Here is a 26,103-nt window from a genome sequence, read left to right on the forward strand (position 1 = left end):
TCGGTAACACACTGTATATATATTAAGCTTTAAATAAAAAATCTTTCAAGGTTTTTTTTTCTTTGAATATATGCACTCTATAGGATGCAGCAAACTCGAGCCTGGTCTAACTCTCAGTCACACCCTGTGCTCTGCCCTTTATACAAAGTCTGCTCTACTGTAATAATTCTTCCTTTTAAACAAATGCAGGTAGCCTAGACCTTAATAAAAGCTGCCCAGAGCCCTGGGGCTGAGCTGCCCTCCCTGAAAAATGGAGCAGTTCTGGTTCTGTTACTTTGGGAAGGAGGTGAAAAACTGCTGGAGTGGGGTTTTAGATGATCTTGTTCTCCAGGGCTTCGATTCTTTTGGCCACAGCTTCCAGTGAGGAGGAATTAAGGAGGAAAAGCAGCAATTTTTCTGGGAATGCTGGGAGGGAGACTTTTTCTGTGGGCACAGAGTGATGGGCCAAGGTTTTAACTAAAAGAGGAGAGATTTAGATGGGATTTTGGGAAAGAATTATTCCCTGGCAGGGTGGGCAGGGGCTGGGCTGTAATTGCCAGAGCAGCTGTGGCTGCCCCTGAAGCCCTGGCAGTGCCCAAGGCCAGGCTGGACATTGGGGCTGGCAGCACCTGGCACAGTGGCAGGTGTCCCTGGGCTGCAATCAGCTGCCATTGAAGATCCCTTCCCACCCAAACCACTCTGGCATTCACATTCCTGAACCAAGGATGGAAACCAGCACCAAAACCCATTGCAGCAAATGGAGAAAGGAAAGGAAAGAATGATTTCCTGGCTGGTTCCAGGTGCCCCCAGTGCCATTTCCCACAGGGGGTTTGTAGGCTGGCAAGGCCTGGTTAGAGAGGTTTGGGCTGTGCCAGGGTGCCCAGAGCAGCTGTGGCTGCCCCTGGAGCCCTGGCAGTGCCCAAGGCCAGGCTGGGGTGGGACAATGGGAGGTGTCCCTGCCATGGCAGGGGTGGGGTGGGAGGAATTTTAAGGTCCCTTCCACCCAAACCACTCAATAATTCCCCAGTCCCAGGCTGGGCAAGGATGGGAGCAGCAGCAGAGGGGATCTGTGCCCATCCCCTCTGGTTTCCCAGAGCTCCCAGGCTGGTGGAGCTCCCTGCAGGAAGCAGCTCCTGTGCTCACACATCCTCCCACTGCCCAGGCTCACTCCCAGAGGAGGAGGGAAAGGAGGGGCTGACAGAGCCCCTGACTCTGAGAAGAGCAGCAAGAGCTTTTCCTGGCGTTCCAGAACAATTTTCTGCTCCTCTCACTGATTCCTGTTCATGGTGCGCCTGGAGAGCCACCCACCAGGTGGGAGCTGTGACTTCCCGTGGCCTCTGGACCACACAGGTCACAAATCTCACCCAGATCTCACTCCTGGGAGGAGGAACTGAGCTGTGCCACAGCAGGGCTCAGAAATGTGTGAAGAAATCAGAATGTTCCTTTTAAAATTAGATCCTCTCCTGATCCTCAGTGGTGAGACATCTCCCCTGCCCTTGCGAGCCACCCCGAGGCTCCATGAATTCTGTTTCTCAAAAGTTTTAATCCTACTCACAATTTTTTGGTGGATTTTTCTCTCTTTCTGCCACTTAGTGAAAGGCCCAGCATGGCAGGACTCAGTCCCACCAGGTGGGTTCTGATGGGATCCAACTCCCCTGGCTGGAGATGCTTCCAGGGAACAATCCCATCAGGATTTATCTCCCAGCACTGAGTTTTGGCCATCGGGGAGAACCTGGGATGGGTGGATGTCGCAGACATCTTTTCATTAAAAATCCTTCTTGGAGATTTTTTTCCTTCTGAGAAGCTCAGGAACAAAATGTAAACATTGATTATCTGCTGCTGTGGAATGCAACAGGTGCATCTGGGATTGGTCTCATGTGGATGTTTGGAATTAATGGCCAATCACGGCACAGCTGGCTCTCTCTCTGTCCAAGCTACAAACCTTTGTTATCATTCTTTTCTATTCTTAGCCAGCCTTCTGATGAGAGCTTTTTCTTCTATTTTTTCAGTATAGTTTTAATATCTATAATAAAATAAAAAATATATATGATAAAATATAGTATATATATAATAAAATAATAAATCAGCCTTCTGTAACATAGAGTCAGATCTACGTCTCTTCCCTCATCCTAAGACCCCTGTGACCACCATCACAGGGGGATGTGTCCATCTGGATTATCCACACCACCCTCCTACACTCTGAGGTGTTGTGATATCCCTCTGTCCCTGCAGTCCGTGAAGAATTTGTGTTGGATGTTTGCTCTGAAGGAACACCCTGCCTCCCATTCCCACTGCCTCAGGACCCATCTCCCCACAATCTCAGAATCCCAGAGTTTGGAAAAGCTTGGAAAAGTCCTCCAGGACCATCAAATCCAACTTTCAACCATCCCCTACCTTGTCACCAGCCTGGAGCTCTGAGTGCCAGATTTCACCCCCTGGTGCCTCATTCCCACCTTCCTGAGCCCCAACCCAACTCCCTCCCCCAGGACAGACCTTCCCCATGGTCCCCCTGCATCGCCAGCCCACCCAGTCCTGGCCACACTCCCAAAGGATATGTTTCTGCTGCAAGGAGTTGATGAGCTCTTCTACTTTGGTCTGGAACTTCATGATGGATTTGCACTCACACGGATCTTCCTCTGCGGGTCACAACAGCAAGAGGATGAGTGGCACAAAAAAAATGGATTTAATCAAAATCCCTGAGCCCAGTGAAACGGCACAATTCTTATTTTCTATGTCAGAAACAGGAAGGAAATCAAAATATAATTATTTCTAGTTATCTGATTGATGTCTTCTAGTTTAACCTCAGATGAACAGAGAATGTCACGTTTTTCTGTTATTCCAGCCATGGAAGTCTTTCCTGGGTTTCCATCTCTCTGGAAACCCACTGAGCTCTGCTCCTGATGCTTCAAGTTTGCCCTAAAATTGAAGTTTGACCAAATAAAACCAACCTCTGTCTCCCCAACAAGATCCAATAAAAACTGGAGGCACTGCTGCCATCAGGACTGCTTTGAGCTTTGCTTCAGTAACTCCACTCCTTGAGGGGGTGGAACCACGAGCGTTAATCACTTTGCTAATTTATGTCACTAATTTACATCTGTTCTTCAAGGAAAATTAACTCAGACTGGAACAGAAGGGAAAAAATGCCTGGGAAAGAAAGGGAGGGGTTACAAGGCCACTCTGAGCTGAGCAAAGGAGGAGTAAATAAAAGACAGAATTTTTAAAGGAAATTAATCACTTACACCAAAACTCAACAGGTCTAAACTAGCCAGGTGTAACCTAAAGCTGGAGATTACCAGAAGATTTTATGGCAGCTGCTGAGAAATACAAGCTGGCACTGGGCATGGAAAAAATGCAAATATCTCCTTGCCTTCCTTTTTATTTTAATACTTAAATGTAAACATATTTATCCAAATTAATATTTTACGAACAAACAGTTTTTCTGAAATTTACTTTTTTCTTTGAAGGCTGAAGATTAAATGTATTTGAATGATTTTAAAGTACAATTTGTTGGGGGTTTCATACATATCCCATCCTTTGTTCTTGGATGGATCCTAATTTTTTTAATGAGACTTGTCAAAGAGTCTCTGCCTTGCAATCCTGGCTCTGCAGACATGGGGATTATCCCTCTCCAGCTTCTCCAGGAGGAAAGGAAATCCCATCTTAAGGAACCTGGAGACAAATTCATCATTTCTGAAGAAAAAGAAGGGCAGAAAGGTGGAGGAGAAAGGAAGGCGATGGAGATTTGGGAGAGGGGGACACGTCTGAGGTGTGGAGGCTGCTTTGCCTCAGGTAACCACCCAAAATATCAATGTCTCCTGATGCTCCCGTGTGTTCTGCCAGCTCCACACACTGGGAGCTGGAGATTTTTATCACATCCACCTAAAAGGGCATTCTCATCCCTTTTTTCCAGGCTGCAAATGCTGTCACTGAACCCCTCCCTCCCCAATCCCCCTCCCACCAGCACAGACCTTCAGCTGCAGCTTCTCCAGGGGCATTTCCACCCTTTCTGTCCAGCCTTGAACACTGACTGAACCCCTCCATCCCAGCTGGGATAAATGAGTCACTAAATGGCTGACTCTCACAACTAAAAGGCAAATATTATGAATATGTTAAGAGAAGTTTTATAGATTTATAGTTGTGTTTCAACCCCTTGTGTTGTTCTCAGGGGTGCCCTGGGTGGGTTTGGGACATTGGGGAGGGTCACTCGTGCCCATGGCAACAGCTGCCCCCCAATCCAGGTGTCAGGCAGGGATCTCCACCCCTGGGCAGGGAAGGAGGAGTCCATGGACAGAACTTTGGGGGGATAAAGGGTTAAAAGGTGAAACCTCCATGGTGTGGGTGAGCACATGGTGGGAAACATCCTCTGCTCCTGGTGCTGGGATATTTTCTCTATTCAGTCTGCTGTTGTGGATTTGATAAGGTTTTAATAAAGCTTTTACATTTTTGGAAGTGAGGATCATTTTTCTCACCAGTCCTCTCTTACCAAGGGTCCTTATCGAGGATCTGCAGCTTCTCCAAGGCCATTTCCATCCCTCTGCTCCATCCCAATCCCCTCTCACCAACACAGACTGAAGACCTGCAGCTTCTCCAAGGGCATTCTCATCTCTCCGCTCCAGCCTTCAAACACTGGGACAAAGCCCCACCATCCCAGTCCCCTCTCACCACACAGATCTTCACCTGGTGGGTTCTGGAGGGGCATTTCCCCCTCTGCTCCACCCTTCAGATGCTGTGGCTGAACCCCAGCCCCCTCTCACCAACACAGATCTTCATCTGCAGCTTCTTCCCGATCTTGCTGATGGTCCTGAAGTCAGCAGTGTAGAAATAATGCTCAGCCACAGGTTCTGAGGCGATCTCCCTCAGCTCATCCTCCACAGCGTTGCCCACTCCCACGGCAAACATCCGAAATCCTGCCAGGAACGGGATCCTGTGAGCACCACGGGGCTGGCACGGGGCCACCCTGCCAGGCTGGGCATCCCTGAGCCCCCAGCCCCACACAGCTCCAGATCCTCACTGAGAATTGCCCCCTGTGAGAGTCTGTCTGAATTTTCCCTCATCTGCCTCACGATTGTCATTTGAGGACCACTGAAGAGAAGACTCCCCTGTCTTCTCTGTAGGAGAAAGTCACACGCCACAAGGTCCTGAGACCTGAGAGCACAGTGCTAAGCTATTGTTCACAGGTGTTTGCTGTATGCTACACTGAGCCAAATGACAACAAGAAGGGGGCACCCAGCCCTTTGTGCAACAACAGCCTTGGGAGCTGTCCCACCTCTCGGCCTGGCTGGACTTCTCCTGAGTTTCAGGTGGTCTCCCACAGAAGACCCTCACCTGTTTTACAACCGTGACACACAGACTGAGATGTAAGGAGCCTCTCTATCAAGGACTGAGACATGGAACCCCCATGTGAAAAGGCTCCTCTGCTCCTTCCAAGGGCTGGGACTGAAACCCCCAGCCCGGGGCAGGTGTGTGGGGGAGGCAAGCTGACCAAAGCGGGTTGTTTGCCTGCAGGTTGTGACCACTGGACCACAAATACAATGCCTCTCGTTTACTGCTGAGAACATGGACTGCCTGCTACATCTACTCCTTATTGTATCTGTTCCCCCCCCGCCTCACAATTTCCAATAGAATTATCATAATAAAAACCTCTGAGTTAGGGAGAGATTTTGAGATCTCCCTGACAAAACAGGCGGATCCTCGACTGGACTGGACCAAAGGATTTCGTCTCTACATTTGGTAGCTATATCCCCCTCTCTCTCTCTCTTTCTCTATCTTTCTCTCCCTTAATCCCTCTATCGCATTTTGCTATGGTCATTCAATAAAGGTGCATTTGTTTTGATTATTACTGCACCTTTAGTATTATACCCTGTGCCATGTTGGTTTTTTGCACCCTGAGATCAAATCCATGAACCATCACAAAACCTGTCTGTGAGGACAGATCGTGACACCCCCTCCACCCCCACTATTCCAGACTCCTTTCAGCCAGGTCAAACAGGCAAAAAATAATTTTACAGGCAGAAATTTTATCAAAATTTACCAGGCCATGGACATAGTGGCCATAAGAACAAGATTTTGGAGATGCTCCTTTCAGCCAGGTCAAACAGGGGCCAAAATATTTTTGCAGACAGAGTTTAAGTAGAATTTCCCAGTCAATGACAACAAGAGCAAGGTTTTGGAGATGCAAGAAAGGGCAGGTGATGGTAACACCATCCCTCTGGTGTGGAAGTGATAATGTAGCAAAAGGGACCTGTGGGAGTTTCCAGAACAGCTCAGCCACTGTTAATCATCCCTGTTAACGAGCCCCTGAGTGGCAAAGTCCTCCTGCAGTGGAGCAGAACTGAGCTGAGTCTCTGTCCAAAATTGCCCCCACTGAGAGTTCACAACTTGTCCTGCTCTGTCAGGAGATTGATCTGCATTAAACCTGTTTCTGTTGAACTGAAATGTAATTTTCCCATTTTGGGTGGTATTAATTAGCCCTGATTTGAAATACTTGTCTCTACTTGTCCATGCCCAGGCACAGGAAATGTTTCCCTGATCCCCTTTGTGCCTTTCTTTCTCTGGATATATCCAATATGTGTTGTTTTGCCGAGGCTCAGCTCACTGAACAATTTTGCAGTTTCATTTTAAGCACTTGTTTATCCCACAGCAATAACTCATGGACAGATAAGAGATTTCCTTGCAGGGACAAGAGAGGAGAGAGAGACAAGGCACAAAGTTTTATCACCAGAGAGGAATAAATTCTATAAATGCACTTCATAAGAACCTTTTGTTTTATAAGAGCTGAACAGCCCCATAAGATGTCAGACTGCTTTGTAAACATTGGTTTTTCACGAGCTCCCTGACCTTTCTGGTTATGTGCTGGCCCCGAGTCCCATCTAGTGGTGGAGAGCGAAGTTAAAAGGAAGGGAAGGATTCAGCAATTCCTGAGTAAATTCCCAGGGGCTGGATGCATTTAACACGGGGTGTCAGAGCCTGGGAATGTGCTCGGAGGGTCAGCAGAGGGCAGCTCTCAAGTCATTAATATTTCATGGGGCTCAGGCACAGGAATCCATCAGTGTGTGGCCACTGAGTGTTTTTCCTACAACAGCAGCTGAGGAAAAATCCTTATTAATGTGCCTGAGGTTCCTCCTTAACCCATGTCTGGGCTTTGTTTATTGTTTTGTTGCTTTTTCTCTGCCTTTTCCAGGCCTTGAGGCTGATGCAGCCCAGCCACACTTGGCCCTACAAATCCTGGGGTTGGTTGTGTTTGCCCCCGTGTGCCTCTGGTGCTGGGCTGGGCCTCTGGTGCTGGCCCTACAAACCCTGGGGTTAGTTGTCCTTGCTTTGGGGTTCATTGTGTGCCTCTGGTGCTGGGCTGGGCTTCCTGACCAGCCCCAGACAAATCCCAGAGTGGGTAAGGGCTGGGTTAGGAGGGACCTTAAAGCTCCTCTGCTCCACCATCTTCCACCGTCCCAGATTGCTCCAAGCCCTGTCCAACCCTAATGGTGCTGAAACCTCCAAATTCCAAATTCCCCCCGCAGCTTCCTTCCACGTTTGTGTGGAGCAATTAGACCTGGGTGCTTCCCATTGCAGGGGGTGCAACTCCACCCTGTCCATCCCATTCCACAGGGCAAAACTTCATCCTGTCCATCCCATCCCAAGGGGGTGGAACTCCATCTTGTCCATCCCATTCCAGGGATTGGAATTTCACTCTGTCCATCCCATCCCATCCCATTCCACCCCACTCCATCCCATCCAATCCCATCCCATCCTAAGGGATGGAACTCCACCCTGTCCATCCCATCCCAACTCCAACCTGTCCATCCCATCCCAACTCCAACCTGTCCATCTCAAACTCCACCCTGACCAGCAGAAACTCCTCCAAAGACACAGAGGGGAACTAAAACCAGCTCTTAGCAAACCAAAGTACACCTGACACCCAGACTGAGGTGTTCCAGATTCTCTGTGAGCAAGGACAGCCAGGGAATATCTCCCCAGAATTACTCAGTATAATCTGTGTGTGTCCCAAGACACAGGTCCAGGGAAAAAGTCCTGCCTGGGCCAAGGGAGAAATAAGCCCCAGGGAGCTGAGGAGCCCTACCTGAGTCCTTGGCTTTCTTGGCAGCATCTGAGATATAATCCTGTGAGCGCCCATCAGTGAAGACAATCCCCACCTTGGGGACGCCGGGCCGGGCTCCGTTGATGACGGAGAAGGAGCTGTCAACGAGGTACTTGAGAGCCTGGCCTGTCATGGTGCCCTTCTCCATGTAGGACATTTTCTTCACTGCTGCCTTGATGTCCTTCTTGCTCTTGAACTGGCCCAGGGGGAACTCCTGCCGGACGGAGCTGGAGTACTGCACCAGCCCCACCTGCGCCTGCTTGTCCGACACCTCCAGAGAATCCACGATCTGGTTGATGAATTTCTTCACCAGCTCAAAGTTCTCAGGCCTCACACTCTTGGAGCCATCGATAAGGAACACAAGATCCAGAGCAGACCCCAAGCCACCATTGCAAGCTGAAGGAAAAGATGAGAAGAAGGCAGAAGAAAACAGCAGCAAAGGCCTCAGTAAATGATGTAGGAAAATAGAACCCTAATGCCATTTATTGCTGAGGGTTAATCAATGAAAACCCAACAAGAGAGCACAGCAATGTTTTGAAAGCGATTCTGGCTTGTAAGAGAAGGGTTTCCCTGTCTGCCTTCCCTGAGCAGAACATCCCAGTGCTGTCACCACCACCCCTCAGGGAGCCATCACGTACCAGTGCAGGTCTTGCCGTCGCTGTTGAGGCTGAAGCCGTCCCTGCAGGCACACCTGTAGGCCCCTGGGGTGCTGACACACACCTGCTCACAGTCGTGGTCCCCCGTGGCACACAGGTCAGACACCACTGCAAGGAGAGGAGGGGGTGGCTTCAAGCAGGGGCCTCCCCACCCACACCCAGCTCTGCACAGCCCCACATTGGCCCCATAATTAACTCTGCTTTGCAATGGGACACAGCTCATTGAGTCTGGACAGTGCTGAGGCAGAGTCTGAGGCTGGAAATGGGGCTGTGTGTTCTGTGCCCACCTGTCAGAGCTGGGGCAGTTCTCTGCTGTTCTTGGGGCAGTTTTCTTCATCTCTCCCACAGCCAATCCTCCCTCCAGGAGATCTCTGCTGTCCATGGCCACTGAGTGTCCCTGCAGGGCTGATCCAATTCCAGCATCCCATGGGCAGATGCTGCGCCCAGGGCAGGAGCCAAGCATTCCTGCCTGGATGCAATCTGAGCCTGGCACAGCACAGCAGCCTTTGCCCCCTGCATTGCCAGAGGAGCAGCTTTCTGCTGCCCTGCATGGCCAGAGGGAGCCCAGGCCCATCTGCAGCAGCCCTGGAGCTGCAGAGGAAAACTCCCCCCTTGTGCAGGATCCCTGCTGCAGCAGAGCCACAGCTGGCACTGCAGGAGGGCTGAGCCCCCGTGGCATGGGGCTGTGCCACCAGCCTGAGCCACAGCGTGCCAGGGCCTGCTCTCACTCTGGCAGGGCCTTGTTTTGTATTACTGCATTTTATTTTATTTTTATTTTAGTTTTAATTTTTCCCTAATAAAGAACTGTTATTCCTATATCTTTGCCTGAGAGCCCCTTAATTTCAAAATTCCAATAATTCAGAGGGTGGAGGTTTGCATTTTCCATTTCAGGGAAGGTTCCTGCCTTCCTCAGCAGACACCTGGCTGTTCAAACCAAGACAGGCACAAAGACAAGGAAGAAATTCCCACAAGTCTCGATGCTCCAAGGCACAGCCAGGACTGGAAATCTTCCCTGAGGGCAAACCCAGCTGGGTGTGGGGCAAATCACAGCACTCCTCACTCTGCAAAGCTCCTGGGTGAGCTTTGGGTCCCAGCTGCCCCCCAGGCTGGCCAGTGCCCAATTTTTGCAGCTCTGCAGTACAGTCCTGAGCAGGGAGCTCAGCTGCCCTTCCTGCACAGCATTCATGTGTGGGATTCACCTCAGAGCTCTCTCTGCATGTGCAGCTCTCAGATCCCTGCTCTCCAAACCCTCCTGCTGCCCCGCCTGCCCTGCTGTGGCTCCTGGGATGCTGAGCAAGCAGCAGCTGAGTGGCAGCACAGGGAGCTGAGGGGTGACAGTGCTGTCACACTGAAGATGGCAAACAAACTCCAGAGCAAACAGGGCTGGGGAGGAAAATTCAGCTGCAAATGCCAGGGAAAATGTGCAGAAATCCAGGCACTGGGTTGTAGTGAACGAATGGGAGGTGGAGCTGAGTCTTTCTGAGCTCAGGTTTGTTATTTTGAGCCATTTGTGTTCTGCTCTACTCATATTCTGTACATTTTTTTTGGCCTTTCCACTTCCAGTGACTGTGCCAGCACTGGTAGATTGTCCCAGCCCAGATCATTGGGAATTTCAGTGCCCCTGGAGCTGCCTGTGGTTCAGTGCTTTGGTTAATCTCACCACAGGCTGGAGCACCAAGGGTTTCCCGTGTCCCCATGAGTTTGCTGGGCACTGTGGGAAGCACTTTTCCCTGCTCTCAGTCCCACAGATCCTGTGCTGTGTCCGAGCAGGGGGTCTGGGTCCATCCCTGGCATGGTTTAGGGCAGCTGCACATGCAGAGCAGGGTAACAGGGACTCGGGCATTCCCCCAGGGCTGTCCTCTGCTCCCTGCATCAGCCCCGAGGGCTTCCCTCACCTCCCAGGGCTTTCCCATGGGAAGAGCTTCGCCATCTGCACAGGGAGGCACAGGAAGGATTTTCCCCACAACTTCAAACCACACTGTGAGGCCTCGGCACTGCTGCTGCCTCCTGATCCCAGGGCAGCCCATGGAAACAAACATTCACGGCCTGGATTCCACTCCTCAAATTCTGTCTCTCTCCCTCCCTTTGTCTGAGGTGTTTGTTCCCTCTGCCATGAGCTGCTGCTGCAGTGACACCTGGTAATGCCTGACTCATTCTGTGCTATCACCTGAGGATAATCCACGGCTCACTCTGTAGCTGAAATTTCCCTCCTTTCCACAGAGGAGCCAAATTTCCATGACAAAAAGCTGCTCCCCTTCATCACTTTCAGCCTTGGAGCTGGACCAGGAGATTTTACACCTGTCAGAAACTGGGAGATCTCCAGGCCCAGGCGTGTGTGTTTGGAGTTCCAGGTGGATCACACCTTTCAGGAAGTGTTGCCACACGTTTTTCCTTCCAGGGAAAGGCCCCTGGGCCTCTCCTGCTGACAGAAAATGGGAATTTATGGCCCATTCCTGCTGCCTTGGGGCACATTTGGAAGCAATAAAACATTCTCAGTCCTTCAGCAGCTCCTGTAGGAGCAAAGCTGCATTTTAGGATGGTGTTTGTAGGGTGGTATTTGTAAGATGGTGTTTGCAGGATGCTGTTTTGTAGGATATTGTTTTTGTAGGATGGGGTTTGGAGGATGCTGTTTTGTAGGATATTGTTTTTGTAGGATGGGGTTTGGAGGATTGAGTTTGGAGGATGGTGGTTTTATAGGATGGTGGTTTTAGCATGCTGTTTTCATAGGATGGCAGTTTTAGGATGCTGTTTTTATAAGATTTTGGTTTGAAGATGATGTTTTTAGGATGCTCAGGCTCCTTTGATGTGCTGTGCAGACAGGAATTAGATCCTGTTCCAGCCAGGAGAGATTCCTGCCCCACAAGGCTTCCAACCCCAAAAGCAGCTTTAGGCAAAGGCAGCTCAGCCTCTGACAGGAACTGGGACCACCCCAGCTGATCTGGGAATTCTGGTGGCAATGCTGGGGGGGGGGGAAATACAAAAAAAATTCTCTCCACTGCCCCAAAAGGGTGTGATTTCAGTGTGCTAAACCCCTCTTCTCCAGGTTGTTTTCCAGTGCCTCCAGGAGTGTGTGGATCGTGTTTACAAACTCTCCAGTGCCAGTGAAATCTGGAGATTTCTTTAACCAAAACCTGAAATCCCCTGAACAAAACCCTGCAGTTCTGGAAAGGCAACTTCAAAGAGCCCCTGGCTCTGATCCTGCAGGGAAGCAAGGAAGCAGAGGGGAGAAGGGTGGTCACAGATAAAACTTCCATGGGAAAGGCTGGAGGAGAACTTTGGAAAAGGGACAGGAGGGACAGGACACAGGGAATGGCTCTCCACTGCCAGAGGGCAGGGATAGATGGGATACTGGGGAGGAATCCATCCTTGTGAGAGTGGGCAGGCCCTGGCACAGGGTGAAGGCTTCAGGGAGAGCTCAGAGCCTTTGCAGGGCCTGAAGGGGCTCCAGGAGAGCTGCAGAGGGACTGGGGACAAGGATGGAGGGACAGGAGGCAGGGAATGGCTGCCAGTGCCAGAGGGCAGGGCTGGATGGGATCTTGGCAATTGGGAATTGTTCCCTGGCAGGGTGGGCAGGGGCTGGGCTGGAATTGCCAGAGCAGCTGTGGCTGCCCCTGGAGCCCTGGCAGTGCCCAAGGCCAGGCTGGACATTGGGGCTGGCAGCACCTGGCACAGTGGCAGGTGTCCCTGGGCTGCAATCAGCTGCCATTGAAGATCCCTTCCCACCCAAACCACTCTGGCATTCACATTCCTGAACCAAGGATGGAAACCAGCACCAAAACCCATTGCAGCAAATGGAGAAAGGAAAGGAAAGAATGATTTCCTGGCTGGTTCCAGGTGCCCCCAGTGCCATTTGCCACAGGGGGTTTGTAGGCTGGCAAGGCCTGGTTAGAGAGGTTTGGGCTGTGCCAGGGTGCCCAGAGCAGCTGTGGCTGCCCCTGGAGCCCTGGCAGTGCCCAAGGCCAGGCTGGAGCACCTGGCACAGTGGCAGGTGTCCCTGCTATGGCAGGGGTGGGGTGGGATGTGCTCTCCAATCCCTTCCCACCCAAATCATTCCAGGATTCTCTGCAGAGCTTCAAGGTCCTTCCCACCCAAACCATTCCCAATTCCAGCTGCCCTGGCCAGGACTCACCACAGAAAGCCTCCTGGAACTTGTGGGTCAGTTTCTCAATGACACTGTAGCTCTCCACGTAGTCCACGTGCTCGTCCAGGGGCTCGCTGGCCATCTGCCTCAGCGTGCCCATGTCCACCCTGCCCACGCCGATGGCGAAGATCTCGATGCCCGCGGCCCTGGCCCGGGCGGACACGTCCTGCACCCCGTCCTGGGGCCGCCCGTCCGTCACCACGATGGCCACCTGCAGGGGAGGGATGGGATGGGATGGGATGGGATGGGATGGGATGGGATGGGATGGGATGGGATGGGATGGGATGGGATGGGATGGGATGGGATGGGATGGGATGGGACGGGACAGCCTGCCTGGGCACTGGGATCCTTGTTTGTACTCCCAGAATGCTGGTGGGACAGGCTGGGGTACGAGGGGAGGGTTTGAATTTCTAAAATTAAGATAAAAGGGAATCCCACCAGCTTTTCCCATTCTTTGGAGATCACACCAACCATGGTTTTTTGAGGTGGAATTTGTTTCTTTCTGAGCTGGAAAAGTTAAACTGCCAAAGATGGGTGGTTTCACCAAGGGACAATGCCAGGGATCGATGGTTTCACCAAGGGGCAAGTGCCAGGGATTGATGGTTTCACCAAGGGACAACTGGTGCATCCCCCTCTAAGAAGATTAAATTAAAATGTATGTTGTTCATGGCCAAACTTGAGCTCAAGCCAAACTGAAGATCTTCAGGACACTCCGGACAAGCCCAGCTGAGTGTGGGCCTTCACAGCCTCTCAGGAAATGCCACGGAAATGTGAGATGAAGGGCTCATCCCATTTATAGGTGGAGGAGCTGAAGGATGGAACTGGAACCATCTCCATGGGGAGAGAGGGGAAGAGGCCTGAGGTCACACTGTGTGTCAGGGCCTGCCAGGATTTGTGATTCTCTGTTCCAAATAAACAGCAGGGATTAAACCCCACCCCTGCTAGCCCCAGCATTAAAGTGGCAGCTGGTTTAAGTGGGAACTGGATTTCAGCTTGGATTAAATGGTGCCTTGAACCAGCTAAAAGCCTCCCAGAGTCCTGCTCCTGGTTTATCCCTTTCCCTCTTTATTTTTCTTCTGAAAGAGACTTTGTCACAAGACCTGAATTCTTGCTCTTTGCCAATTCTACTGCCCCTGCCACTTTTCCTTACAACCAATTTATTGTGACACCACTGTTGACTCCAAAGGAATGGCTTGGGCTGGAATGCAGAATGGGGAAAGAGCTTTCCCTCTGTAAAAACCAGGAGAAAAAGGAAAAATGTGGAGCTTTGCAATCTAATTTCAGCTGTTTTTCTGCACTTCCTAAGGGCTGCACAATTAAAAATTCCCAGGAGCATCATAATTCTGCAACTGGTGCTTCCACGGGGGAAAAATAAACAAATTCAAGCCTTGCTCTTCTAGTGTGACAAAAATAAGGCAAAGCAGCCCCTGTGGCAGGTGTGGGGGAACGGATGTGCCCAAGGAGCTCCGGGGTTTTCCTGGGGTGGGATTGGATCCGTGAGTGCAGTGGAGCCTTTTGCCAGGAGAGAGAGCCCTCGGCTCAGCCTCAGCTCCAGCCGGGCTGCTCCGCCCGAGCAGCGCCAGCAGCGCCAGGGGCTCCGGGGAGAGACCCCAGAGCATGGAGGGCAGGGAGCCATCAAATCAGGGATCAGAGAAGATATCAAATCAGGGAATGAGGAGATAACAAACCAGGGATCAGAGGAGTCATCAAATCAGGGATCAGAGAAGATATCAAATCAGGGAATGAGGAGATAACAAACCAGGGATCAGAGGAGTCATCAAATCAGGGATCAGAGAAGATATCAAATCAGGGAATGAGGAGATAACAAACCAGGGATCAGAGGAGTCATCAAATCAGAGATCGGAGGAGATATCAAATCCAGGATCAGAGGCGTTATCAAATCAGGGATTGGAGGGGTTATCAAATTGGGGAATGAGGGGAGTTATCAAATCAGGGATCAGAGGGGTCATCAAATCAGGGAGCAAGGCATTATCAAATCAGGGATCACAGGAGATATCAAATCAGGGATCAGAGGTGTTATCAAATCAGGGATTGGAGGGGTTATCAAATTGGGGAATGAGGGGAGTTATCAAATCAGGGATCAGAGGGGTCATCAAATCAGGGAGCAAGGCATTATCAAATCAGGGATCACAGGAGATATCAAATCAGGGATCAGAGGCGTTATCAAATCAGGGATTGGAGGGGTTATCAAATCGGGGAATGAGAGGAGTCATCAAATCAGGGAATGAGAAGAGATATCAAATCAGGGAGTGAGGAGATATCAAATCAGGCATCAGAGCAGTCATCAAATCAGGGATCAGAAGCGTTATCAAATCAGGGAATGAGGAGAGTTATCAAACAGGGAATGAGGGGAGTTATCAAATCAGGGATCAGAGGGGTCATCAAATCAGGGAGCAAGGCATTATCAAATCAGGGATCACAGGAGATATCAAATCAGGGAATGAGAGGCGTTATCCAATCAGGGATCAGAGGAGATATCACATCCAGGATCAGAGGAGTCATCAAATCAGGGAATGAGGGGAGTTATCAAATCAGGGAATGAGGAGTTATCAAATCAAATCAGAGATCAGAGATGTTATCAAATCAGGGAACAGAAGAGTTATCAAATCAGGCACCAAACCCTGCCAGCAGGTCCTGTCAGCAGCCATGTGTCCTCCTGCAATTTTCTTCCTAAATCAAGAAATTCTCCAGGTTTTATCTGCTCCTCTCCATCTTCAGCTAAGCTTGAGTCCAGCTAAACCCAAGCCCAGATAAGCCCTAGCCCAGATAAACCCCAGATGGGGTGGGGCTGCAGAGTCCATTCCACACGTGGATGTGATGGGGAAGATCCTTATAATGCCTCTGTGTGGAAATCTGCCAGAAAGGACTCAAAATTCACATTGCTTTCTGCTCTGCTGTTGGAGAAAACAAAACTTCTGCATACAGAGTCGGGATTGGGAATTAATCAGAGAACCCATGGGGAAAACGAATGTAACAGTGAGAGGAAGCCAGGGCACCTGTCTGTGACAACCTGACAGAAAGAGTGTAAAAATCTCTCTTAATATCACATTTGGTTAACCCAATCATCAGGAATTCCTGTTTTTTTTTTTCCTAGGATTCCTACCATAAGTATTTTCCCTGCATCCAGCCTGAGTCAATATGAAAAAATGTCCCTTTTTTTATTATTACTATTTTCAAACCTACCTCCAAATTATTTGCAGTCTGAGTATCTCTGCCATTGAAAAAGCTGAGTCCTGGTGCGTGCCTGGTTTGGGAAAGGCCTGGAGGGAAGGAGCAGTCTCTGGATCCTGGGGAGGCTGGCACTGCTCAGCCATTTGAGGGGAATTATGAAAAGTGAAGCTTCTGCTGCCTCCAACAGCTGGATTTTGCCCTGATCCTCAGTTTTACCCGGGGAAAACTCAGAAATTTTGCTTTTCAAGGTCAAACCTTTTGCTCATTTAACCAGCAGCTTTCCCTGTGAATTCCTGACATTCTGGATTCCTCATCCTTCTGTCAGACCGAAATCCCACGTGGTCTGATACAATTTATTCCTGGTTATCTCAGACACTCGAGCATTCCTGAGCATTCCTGAGCATTCCCAGCTATCCCCAGCCCGGGCTGGCATTTCCCAGCTAATGAGGGAGTGATGGCTCATTATGCCCTGGGAACGTGATGTTCCAGCAGGCTCCAAGGAGAATCAGGCAGGAAGCTGAATAAAGCCCTGGATTTGCTCAGCAATTTGCCAATTTATTTGTTGTTCTTCCCTAAAAGATAAGGTGGAAGTAATTGGGCTTCCTGCGGGTTTTGAGGAAGGTGGGAGCAGGTTTTTCTCGGAGCTCCTCCAGAAACAAATTGTGCTTTTCCCTGCCCTGGGGTGACATTTGCTGCACAAAGCAAGAGCAAAGCACCGTGTGATGTTTTGGGATGTTGACAACCAGATTTGCACGAGGATTTGTTGGATTTCTGCTGTGGGAAGGAGCAAGGACCGTGTCCGGTGTTTCTGGAAGCTTCACCTCCCTAAATCCCTGTACGACCTGTTCCTCTTCCCAGGCAGGGGATGGGGTCACCTTGAGCAGAAGGGAAAAGATGGCTGGAATTCAAGACAGAGGGGAAAAGTGAAAAAATAATCAGGGAACCAAGAACACAAACGGTTGTGGAGTTTTCCACCTTGCAGACATTGAAAAGCCACCTGGGCATGGTCCTGGGCAGCCCCGCTGGAGATCAGGGTCAGCTCCAGAGACCCCCTCCCAACCTCCTTCTGTGATTCTGCCTCATGGATCAGCTCCAGAGTGGAAGGCAAGAGGGAAACAAGGAGTGTTTTCCTTTTTTTCCCCTTTGTTTTAATGCCTCAGATAAATCATTCCAAAGCTCACTGCTCCAGCTCTTTCAGCTGTCAAGGAAAGGTTTCAGGGAGACCCTGGAAATCCAGGGCAGTTTGTTCCACACAACCAGAAGTGACAGGAGACAGCAGGGCTTGGGGGAGCTGTCTGACAGCAGGAAAAGAGTGCATGAAGAGAGAGGGATGTTGAATGGTGTGGAAGAGATTCCAGAGATGAGGACCCAGCACTTTCATGGACAGCTCAGTGGAAATGTCTCTCCAATCTGCAGCAGCGGCCAATGCTGTGTGCAGCTGTCAGACTGCATTTAGAACAAAAACTGAGACAAAGACTGACTGTGTTATAATGGGTTTTGTATTTTCTTTCACTAAGCCCCAAAGATGAGTTTCAAGAAGAATTAAGATGTTTGAACCTCCCAGAGATTTTTCAAGAACTGAGAGATCTGAAGCTCCTAGAAGTTTTCAAGAATTTAGAAGTTTGAACTTCCCAGAGGATTCCAAGCAGAATTGAGAGGTTTGAACCTCTTGAAGGTTTCCAAGAATTGAGAGGTTTGGACTTCTCAGAGGATTCCAAGAATTGAGAGGTTTCAACCTCCCAGAGATTTGCAAGCAGAATTGAGAGGTTTGAACCTCTTGGAGGTTTCCAAGGATTGAGAGATTGGAACCTCCCAGAGAGGTCTTCAAGAATTGAGAGGTTTGAACCTCCCAGAGGTTTCCAAAAAGAATTGAGAGGTTTGAACTTCCCAGAGGCTTCCAAGAATAGAGAGGTTTCAACCTCCCAGAGGTTTGCAAGAAGAATTGAGAGGTCTGAACTTCCCAGATGTTTCCAAGCAGAATTAAGATGTTTGAACCTCCCAGATGTTTCCAAGAAGACTGGAGATGTTTGAACCTCCCAGAGGTCTTCAAGAATTGAGAGGTGTGAAACTCTCAGAGGTTTTCAAGAATTGAGGGATTTGCGCCTCCCAGAGGTTTCCAAGAAGAATTGAGAGGTGTGAACTTCCTGGAGGTTTTCAAACCTCCCGTTTGCACCTCCCAGATGTTTCCAATAAGAATTGAGGGACATGAACTTCCTGAAGGTTTTCAAACCTCCCGTTTGCACCCCCCAGAGGTTTCCAATAAGAATTGAGGGACATGAACTTCCTGGAGGTTTTCAAACCTCCCATTTGCTCCTCCCAGAGGTTTCCACCTGCGACAATCAACCCTCAGGTGTCACACACAACCAAAACCTAAAAAAAACCACCTTTCTGCTTTTCCCAACCACTCCACCACGAGTCCCAAGCGAGGAGCTGGAGGAACCAGCCCCATTTTACCTTTTTGAAGTCGGGCGCGCCGCCCCTGGCGCCCTCGGCGGCGCTGAAGGCGCGGCTGACGGCAAACTGGATGGCCAGGCCGGTCATGGTGCCCGTGGAGAGGGGCTGGATCCTGCGCACGGCCTGCAGCAGCGCCGCCTTGCTCTGGGGGCCCTGCAGGGCCAGCTCGCTGCGCACGGCGCTGGCATAGTTGATGATGCCCACGCGGGTGGCGTTGGGGCCCACGTCCAGCGCCTCGATCACGCGCGACACGAACACCTTGATCTTCTCGAACTCGTGCGGCCGCACGCTGCGAGAGCTGTCGATGATGAACACCAGGTCCGTGGGCTTGGTCCTGCACAGGGTGCCTGGGGACAGCAGGGACAGAGGGGAAATCAAAGGGGAAGTGTCAAAGGAAAAGTGTCCTGAGAAGAAGGGATTGGTGCTGGTAAAGCAGCACTGGGTGGAGATGAGGATCAGGTTTTGGTCCGTTCTCTGTTTCACAGCTTTAACTGAATATTTTAAATGTTCTTAATGGTTTTCTAGGGAAGAAGATGAGTTCCTGGGGGGTGACATGGACATGTGGTGAGCAGGGTGTCTCTTGTCACCCAGGCTGTCTCTGAGGAAACCTCATCTGCCTAGGGCAGCACAGAGAGGAGGGAGGGATAAAATTGTGGAATGACAGCATGGGGGGACGGAGGGAGGAAAGGAGGAAAGGAGGAAAGGAGGAAAGAAAGGAAGGAAGGAAGGAAGGAAGGAAGGAAGGAAGGAAGGAAGGAAGGAAGGAAGGAAGGAAGGAAGGAAGGAAGGAAGGAAGGAAGGAAGGAAGGAAGGAAGGAAGGAAGGAAGGAAGGAAGGAAGGAAGGAAGGAAGGAAGGAAGGAAGGAAGGAAGGAAGGAAGGAAGGAAGGAAGGAAGGAAGGAAGGAAGGAAGGAAGGAAGGAAGGAAGGAAGGAAGGAAGGATAAAGCTGTGGTCTGAAACCTGAGCTGCATTTCTGCATCCAAAAAAAGGCTGGAAAGGAATTACTGCACCTCAGACCTGGATAAGCAATCCCCACAGGTGTCAGTCAATGGGAATGGGACCAGCACCAGGCACAAGACTCAGCAATCAGCTGGGATTGGGAACAACATTCCCAGGTCAAGGGTTAACATTCCCAGCACAGCAGGAGCCAGAGCCCTGTTCCCCCATGATGGCACCAATAATAAACCCCAGTAACAGCACAGAGCTGGTTCACATCTGTCAGGGGGAAACAACAGAGAAATCTGGAACCCATAATTGATAATTAATAATAGATAATTAATCTCTACAGCCCCATAAATACCCACAGTGAAAAGGAGAGGCTATCAGGAGGCATCAGCAATGCAACAAACTGAATAAATTGTTATTATTATTATTGTTTTAATTTCTCGCTTTCATGCCATTTTCCATCTTCATTTTCAGCTGTGGCAAGACATAAAAAAAAAAAAAAGCCTGGTGTTTTTTTATGATTTCCTAAATGAATGGCCCCATTTCCTCCAGCAGATCTATGGCATCCTGTTCTTTTTAATTTTTTTCTTCTCATTTAGCCTGTCTCTGTCAAGTGCTCTGTTAATATTTGATTTCTGCAGGGCCCAGGGAGTTCCTGTCATAAAGGAGATTTCTGTGGACAGATTTTTAAATGGGAGCTTTTGGGCCAACAAATCTGCTCCAAATGATGGCATAAATATTACAGCTGGTCCTCAGTGTGAGATCTAATGGGTCTTTCAGTCTTTGAGGCAGATAAAAATAAATACTCAGTGATGGATCTGTAAATGAAATAATCAGGTTTGTTTCCTGAGAGGCATCAAGGCTGAATCTGCTCCAGAAAGGTCTGGGAAGGTGGGAGCAAAGCAGGCAGTGGTCACTTTGTCAGGAACTGTAATTCCCACCACAATCCAATCTAACATATTCCCATATGGATGAATTTCATTTTCCCCCCATAATTCATTGCAAGGGAAGGAAAACTCCCAGGGAGATCCATCTGCAGCACTGGAATCCCTGTTCCAGGGGGGGCCAGTTTACAGGTGAGAAATGAAGGTCCAGGGAAAGGCTCAATTAATTCCTCCAGAAATAAAACACAGGTCCGCCTTTGTGCTGATGAATCATCGCTGGATTTAGTGACAAACCAAGCAGCAGAAGGTATTTTATTTCCGTAAGAACAGCTGGAGCCAATAGAAATTTTGAAGTCTATCTATTTTATTTATTTCTGCTCTGTGATTTGGCCCTAAATAACATTTTCAAGCTCTTTTTATGAGAGAGTGGAGTTTATTTCAGAGAAGGGAAGAGTAAAGGAGGGGTATCAGGTGGGAGATTTTTGGGATTTCAGCCACAGTCAGGGTCTGCAGGACAGGCCCATTCTCTGCAGGGGGTGACAGTCGCTTGCTCTGATTGGCACCTTGACTCAGCATAGTTTAGTTCAAACTGGAATTAAACCAGAAATAAAATCTTACTCTATATTTACAAATATCCACACTAGGAATCATTCAGGAAAAGCTGAATTAATGCCCTGACTTAGCAGAAAATTCCTCTCAGGGCATCTTTGTCATATCCATTAAAGCACTGGGAGAACAGTTCAGTAACCCAGGAGTAAAAGAGGTTTATTTTAGAGAGCTGACTGCTCACAGCAGGGCTCAGCTCAGTCACTGCTCTGTTTCTCTTTGCTGTGCAAAGAGAACCCTCCTTTCCCAAATTCCTGTGGAGAAAGGACTCAGTTTATCTGCAATCCCCTCTCCCTCAGCCCCAGGTGCCTCTGCAGTCACTGTCACACCTGCACAGCTCAGGCTGCCCATGGCTGTGGCTGAGCCATCATCAGCACACCGTCCAAACATTTTGAATTCCCACAAGTCTGTCCTTGCAGCTGAGTTTGCTTCTCCTGCAGTGATTTCTGGAGAAATCCAGGAATCCCTGGGCTGCCTGGAACCCGGGAAAGAGCAAAGATGCTCCTGAGGATCAGACGCTCCCTTTCTTTTGTGTCCAGCCCTATTCTGGGTATCCATCCCTTCCCTGGGCGCCCATCCCTTCCCTGAGTGTCCATCCCTTCCCTGAGTGTCCATCCCTTCCCTGGGCGCCCATCCCTTTCCTGAGTGTCCATCCCTTCCTTGCATGTCCATCCCTTCCTTGGGTGTCCATCCCTTCCTCGGGTGTCCATCCCTTCCTTGGGTCTCCATCCCTTCCTTGGGTGTTCATCCCTTCTCTGCATGTCCATCCCTTCCCTGCATGTCCATCCCTTCCTTGGGTGTCCATCCCTTCCCTGAGTCTCCATCCCTTCCCTCAGTGTCCATCCCTTCCCTGAGTCTCCATCCCTTCCCTCAGTGTCCATCCCTTCCCTGGGTGTCCATCCCTTCCTTGGGTCTCCATCCCTTCCTTGGGTGTTCATCCCTTCTCTGCATGTCCATCCCTTCCCTGAGTCTCCATCCTTTCCCTGCATGTCCATCCCTTCCCTGGGTGTCCATCCTTGTCCCGGATGTTCATCCCTTCCCTGGGTGTCCATCCTTTTCCCTGGGTGTCCATCCCTTGCTGGCCCTCATTCCAGGCTGGGTTTGGAGCCTGTGCAAGCTGCAGAGCAGGCAGCTCCCCTGCTCCTGGCTGCCCACCCGGGAAGCCAAACAGAGCAGGATTCGCTCAGGATCGGATGAAGGAAATCCAGGGAAAGTCCCATTCCCAGCAACCCGAGCCAGCCCTCCTGCTCGGGAGGTGACCCCGGTGCTGGGCCAGCTCCTGCTCCAGCCCCTGTGGAGCTGGAGAGGGGAGGGAAGGCAGAGCCCTTGTCCCACCTGGGCCTCCTCCAGCGCCGAGGGGTGACCGGGCCACCCGTGCTGTCCTCACGGAGCCACCCGTGCTGTCCCCACGGAGCCATCCCCTGCCCCGCTGCCTTGGGGACACACCGGACGCAGCTCCTGCATTTCCCTGGCTGTTGCTGGGCACTCCTTACCCTTCCCCGTCCCCCGGAGGCACAGAGGGACCCCCAGCCCCCCCAGCCCCCCCAGCCCCCCCAGCCCCGGTCCCCACTCACCGCGGGGCTGCGGCGGGGCCCCGCAGGCGGCCGGGCTGTGCAGGAGCAGCAGCAGCGAGAGCAGCAGGGCACAGCAAATCCTGGCCATGGCTGAGCCGGGCTGCGAGTGCGGGGCAGAGCGCTGGCCCCGAGTATTAACCTGCCCTTCTGCGGAGGCTCCGAGCCAGCCCCTGACACGGCGGGGCCGGGGGGGCAGCGAGGGGAGAGGGGCAGGGAGAAGGAGCAGGAGGAGATGCTGCCGCAGGGTGGGGAGGGGGCGATGCCCAGCCCAGCCCTACCCCCGGGGCCCCCAGCCCCCCACAATGGCCCCATTGCTGCCGAGGGCACCGGGAGCTCTGGGGAGCGGGGGAAGGTGCGGAATGCGGGGCTGGAACAGTGGCAGCACTGAGAGCAGCCCTGGGAGGGGCTGTCCGCCCGCAGGGCTGGGGAACAGGGCCGGGGGGACAGCGAGGGGACAGCGGCAGCGTCACACGGTCCCTCTCAGTCCTGCCTGTGCCAAACCCGGGACAGCATCCTGTGGGACCAGGGGCTTGGCTCAGAACAGCCGCGGAGAGAGAGGCACGGGAAAGCAGAAGGGCTGGGTGCCAGGCTCTGCGCCAGGGGACAGCGAGGGGACAGCGGCAGCGTCACACGGGGCCCCTCTCAGTCCCCGCTGTGCCAAGGGCAGGGCTGGAGATCCCTGGCTTGAGGAAGGCTCAGAGCAGCAGCGGAGAGAGGCGCAGGAGGGCTGAGGGTGCCAGGCTCATGTCCTTCCCTCTGCAGAGCCCGGGGAGGACACAGTGCCAATTTCACACAGTCCCCTCTCAATCCCACCTATGCCAAGGCCGGGACAGCAGCGGAGAGAGGCACAGGACGGCTGGCAATGCCAGACTGGTGTCTTTCTCCCGGCAGAGCCCAGGGAGGGGACAGCGCCAGTGTCACACGGGTCTCCTCTCAGTCCCACCTGTGCCAAGGGCAGGAAGCCCTTTGGCATCTCTGCCTTGGGGGAAGACTCAGAGCAGTAGCGGACAGGGGCTCAGGAAAGCAAAAGGGCTCGGGGTGCCAGGCTCGTGTCCTTCCTCCTGCAGAGCCCAGGGAGGGGACAGCACCAGTGTCACACGGTGCCCTCTCAATCCCACCTGTGCCAAGCCCAGGACAGCATCCTGTGGGACCAGGGGCTTTGCTGCCCTCAGAGCAGCGGAGAGAGGCTCAGGGAGGCAGAGGAGGGTTTGGGAGCACGGTCACAATCCGCGATGCAGAAGAATTCACCTGCAGGGAACAGGCGCTGCTCTGTATGGCTGAGTCCCTGCGAGCAGAGCGGGCTCCAGAGCCCAAAGCAGATAAACAGGAGAGGCTGGGGACGGACAGACAGACAGACAGACAGACAGCTGCGGGCTTTGACTGAGCTGGCAGTGCAGCGTTCAGCTCCGCACACACGAGGGAGATGCAGCTCCTGACAGAAACCCAGCAGTCTCAATCAGCCTCCAAGGCTGAGGGTGCTGCAAATGAGGCGAAATTTCCTTTGTGGAGGAGCAGCAGGGAGATTTGGGAGCAGGGGAAGAGAGATTTAATGATGGATTTGTCACAAAGCAGTGCATCTTTTTCTGGTTTTTTAACGACTGTTTTACACTGCTGTCACTTGATTAAAGCCCTGCTCCTCGCATGGGTTGGGTTCTGCTCACCTTTCCCAGCAGCACATCCTTGGATCCCTCATCCATTTAATCTGCATTGTGTGAGTGCAGGGCCATGCAAAGTACCTTTAACTCAAAGCACACTTTCTCTTCCCTTATCCAGAGTCTTTCTTCCAAAAGCTCTTCAGCGGCCTGGGAGCTCCCTGGGAGAAAGGCTCTTTGATGAGGGGAAAGAAGGACCTGTCCTCACTGAAGCTCCCAGGCCCCTCTTAATTTTTTGACATTAAAGATTTTAATTAAAATATAAAAATCTGGCAATGTTCTCATGCAAAATCAGCATGGAATTGTCCCACTGTCTGCCACAGCATCAGTCCCAAGCTTTCAGCCAGCTCTGGAGCTGACAGATTTTCAGCCAGGAGGAGGAAATGCTGCAGGTGAGGATGGAGCAGCTGTGCCATGAGGAAAGGGTGGCAGGATTGGGATTGCTCAGCCTGGAGAAGACAAGGATTGGGTTGACCTCATTGAGACCTTCTGCTGCCTGAAGGAGCTGCAGGAAAGACGGAGAAAGACTTTGGACAAGGGATGGAGGGACAGGACACAGGGAATGCCCTCAAACTGAAAAAAATGGGATTGGATGGAATATTGTGATGGAATTGTTCCCTGAGAGGGTGGGCAGGGGCTGGGCTGGAATTGCCAGAGCAGCTGTGGCTGCCCCTGGAGCCCTGGCAGTGCCCAAGGCCAGGCTGGGCATTGGGGCTGGCAGCACCTGGTACAGTGGCAGGTGTCCCTGGGCTGCAATCAGCTGCCATTGAAGATCCCTTCCCACCCAAACCACTCTGGCATTCACATTCCTGAACCAAGGATGGAAACCAGCACCAAAACCCATTGCAGCAAATGGAGAAAGGAAAGGAAAGAATGATTTCCTGGCTGGTTCCAGGTGCCCCCAGTGCCATTTGCCACAGGGGGTTTGTAGGCTGGCAAGGCCTGGTTAGAGAGGTTTGGGCTGTGCCAGGGTGCCCAGAGCAGCTGTGGCTGCCCCTGGAGCCCTGGCAGTGCCCAAGGCCAGGCTGGACATTGGGGCTGGCACCACCTGGCACAGTGGGAGGTGTCCCTGCCACGGCAGGGGTGGCACTGGGTGGGATTTCAGGTCCCTTCCACCCCCTTCCTTTCCTCTGTGGATGCTTTCATGGATATATTTATAAAATCAGGGATTTAGGGCAGTGCAAACACAACAATCCCCTCCCGTGTTCACATACGTAGAGTTTGCTCCCCAAATAAAACTGCCCCCATCCATTTATGACTGTCGGGGCCCAGAGTGAAATAAAAGCCTGAAATTTGGGAGATTTTGCCCTGGACCCGTCTGGGTTGGGGTTTCTCCTGTTTTCCTGCCCTGCACACAAGGATCTCTTGGTGCAGACAGCACTTGCTCCCCATGAATGGGGATCATTCAGAGCCCTCTGTAAATGAAGCCTCTATGGCTGTTCTTGCGGGGAAAATATAAAGTTGCTCTGTGTCATTCTGCTGTTAATTAGCAAAGATAAATACATTTCAGGTGGATATTTTCACCAGCAGAGCTTGTGGCACACAAGCAGCATTAAAGCTTTGAAAAGAGGGCGAGAGGCAAAGGTGTGCTGGGAGCTCTGGGGCTGCATTGACGCCTCTGGAAAAGCAGTGTTTATTTTTAAAATATGAAACATCATTTCTCCCCAGGCTCCTGAGAAGGAGAACACTGGAGTCAATATTTCAAGAGGAAAATATGCATTTTGAGCTCTTCCTTAGCCTCCTGCAAGGTAAACACATAAACTGTGAACAGCCCGTGCTGGCCCCAGCATGGCCCTTGCCACTGTTGTGGCCTTCACGTGTCCTGGCAGGGGGAGGCTTTGCCTCTCCTCCAGCACCCTCAAACCCGTGGATCCTGACTCCAGAAGTGATGCTTTAATGTGGAAACCCAGAACACTGGGAATATTTC

General features: G+C 51.4%; 1 protein-coding gene across 1 annotated transcript; it reads right to left on the minus strand.

Moving 5' to 3' along the window:
* MATN1 (matrilin 1) lies at window positions 1-22,612 on the minus strand. Its single transcript, XM_058040338.1, has 8 exons — window positions 22,525-22,612; window positions 18,515-18,861; window positions 12,857-13,079; window positions 8,710-8,835; window positions 8,054-8,467; window positions 4,734-4,886; window positions 2,535-2,615; window positions 1-360 (listed from the first exon to the last, which is right to left on the minus strand). Exons 1-8 carry the CDS (start codon window positions 22,610-22,612, stop codon window positions 311-313), a joined length of 1,482 nt encoding a protein of 493 aa, XP_057896321.1. The 3' UTR covers window positions 1-310.
* Window positions 22,613-26,103: the final 3,491 nt, after the last annotated feature.

This window comes from Melospiza georgiana, chromosome 24 (assembly GCF_028018845.1).
Source record: "Melospiza georgiana isolate bMelGeo1 chromosome 24, bMelGeo1.pri, whole genome shotgun sequence".
Taxonomy (NCBI): Eukaryota; Metazoa; Chordata; class Aves; order Passeriformes; family Passerellidae; genus Melospiza; species Melospiza georgiana.

Excerpts from the sequence above, each read along its gene's own strand:
- MATN1 (XM_058040338.1), bottom strand. The coding sequence starts at position 22,612 with ATGGCCAGGATTTGCTGTGCCCTGCTGCTCTCGCTGCTGCTGCTCCTG. Across the intron at positions 13,080-18,514 it reads GCGCGCCCGACTTCAAAAAG|GTGGCCATCGTGGTGACGGA; the intron begins GTAAAATGGGGC and ends CCTCCCCTGCAG. Across the intron at positions 2,616-4,733 it reads GCAGATGAAGATCTGTGTTG|AGGAAGATCCGTGTGAGTGC; the intron begins GTGAGAGGGGGC and ends TGTGACCCGCAG.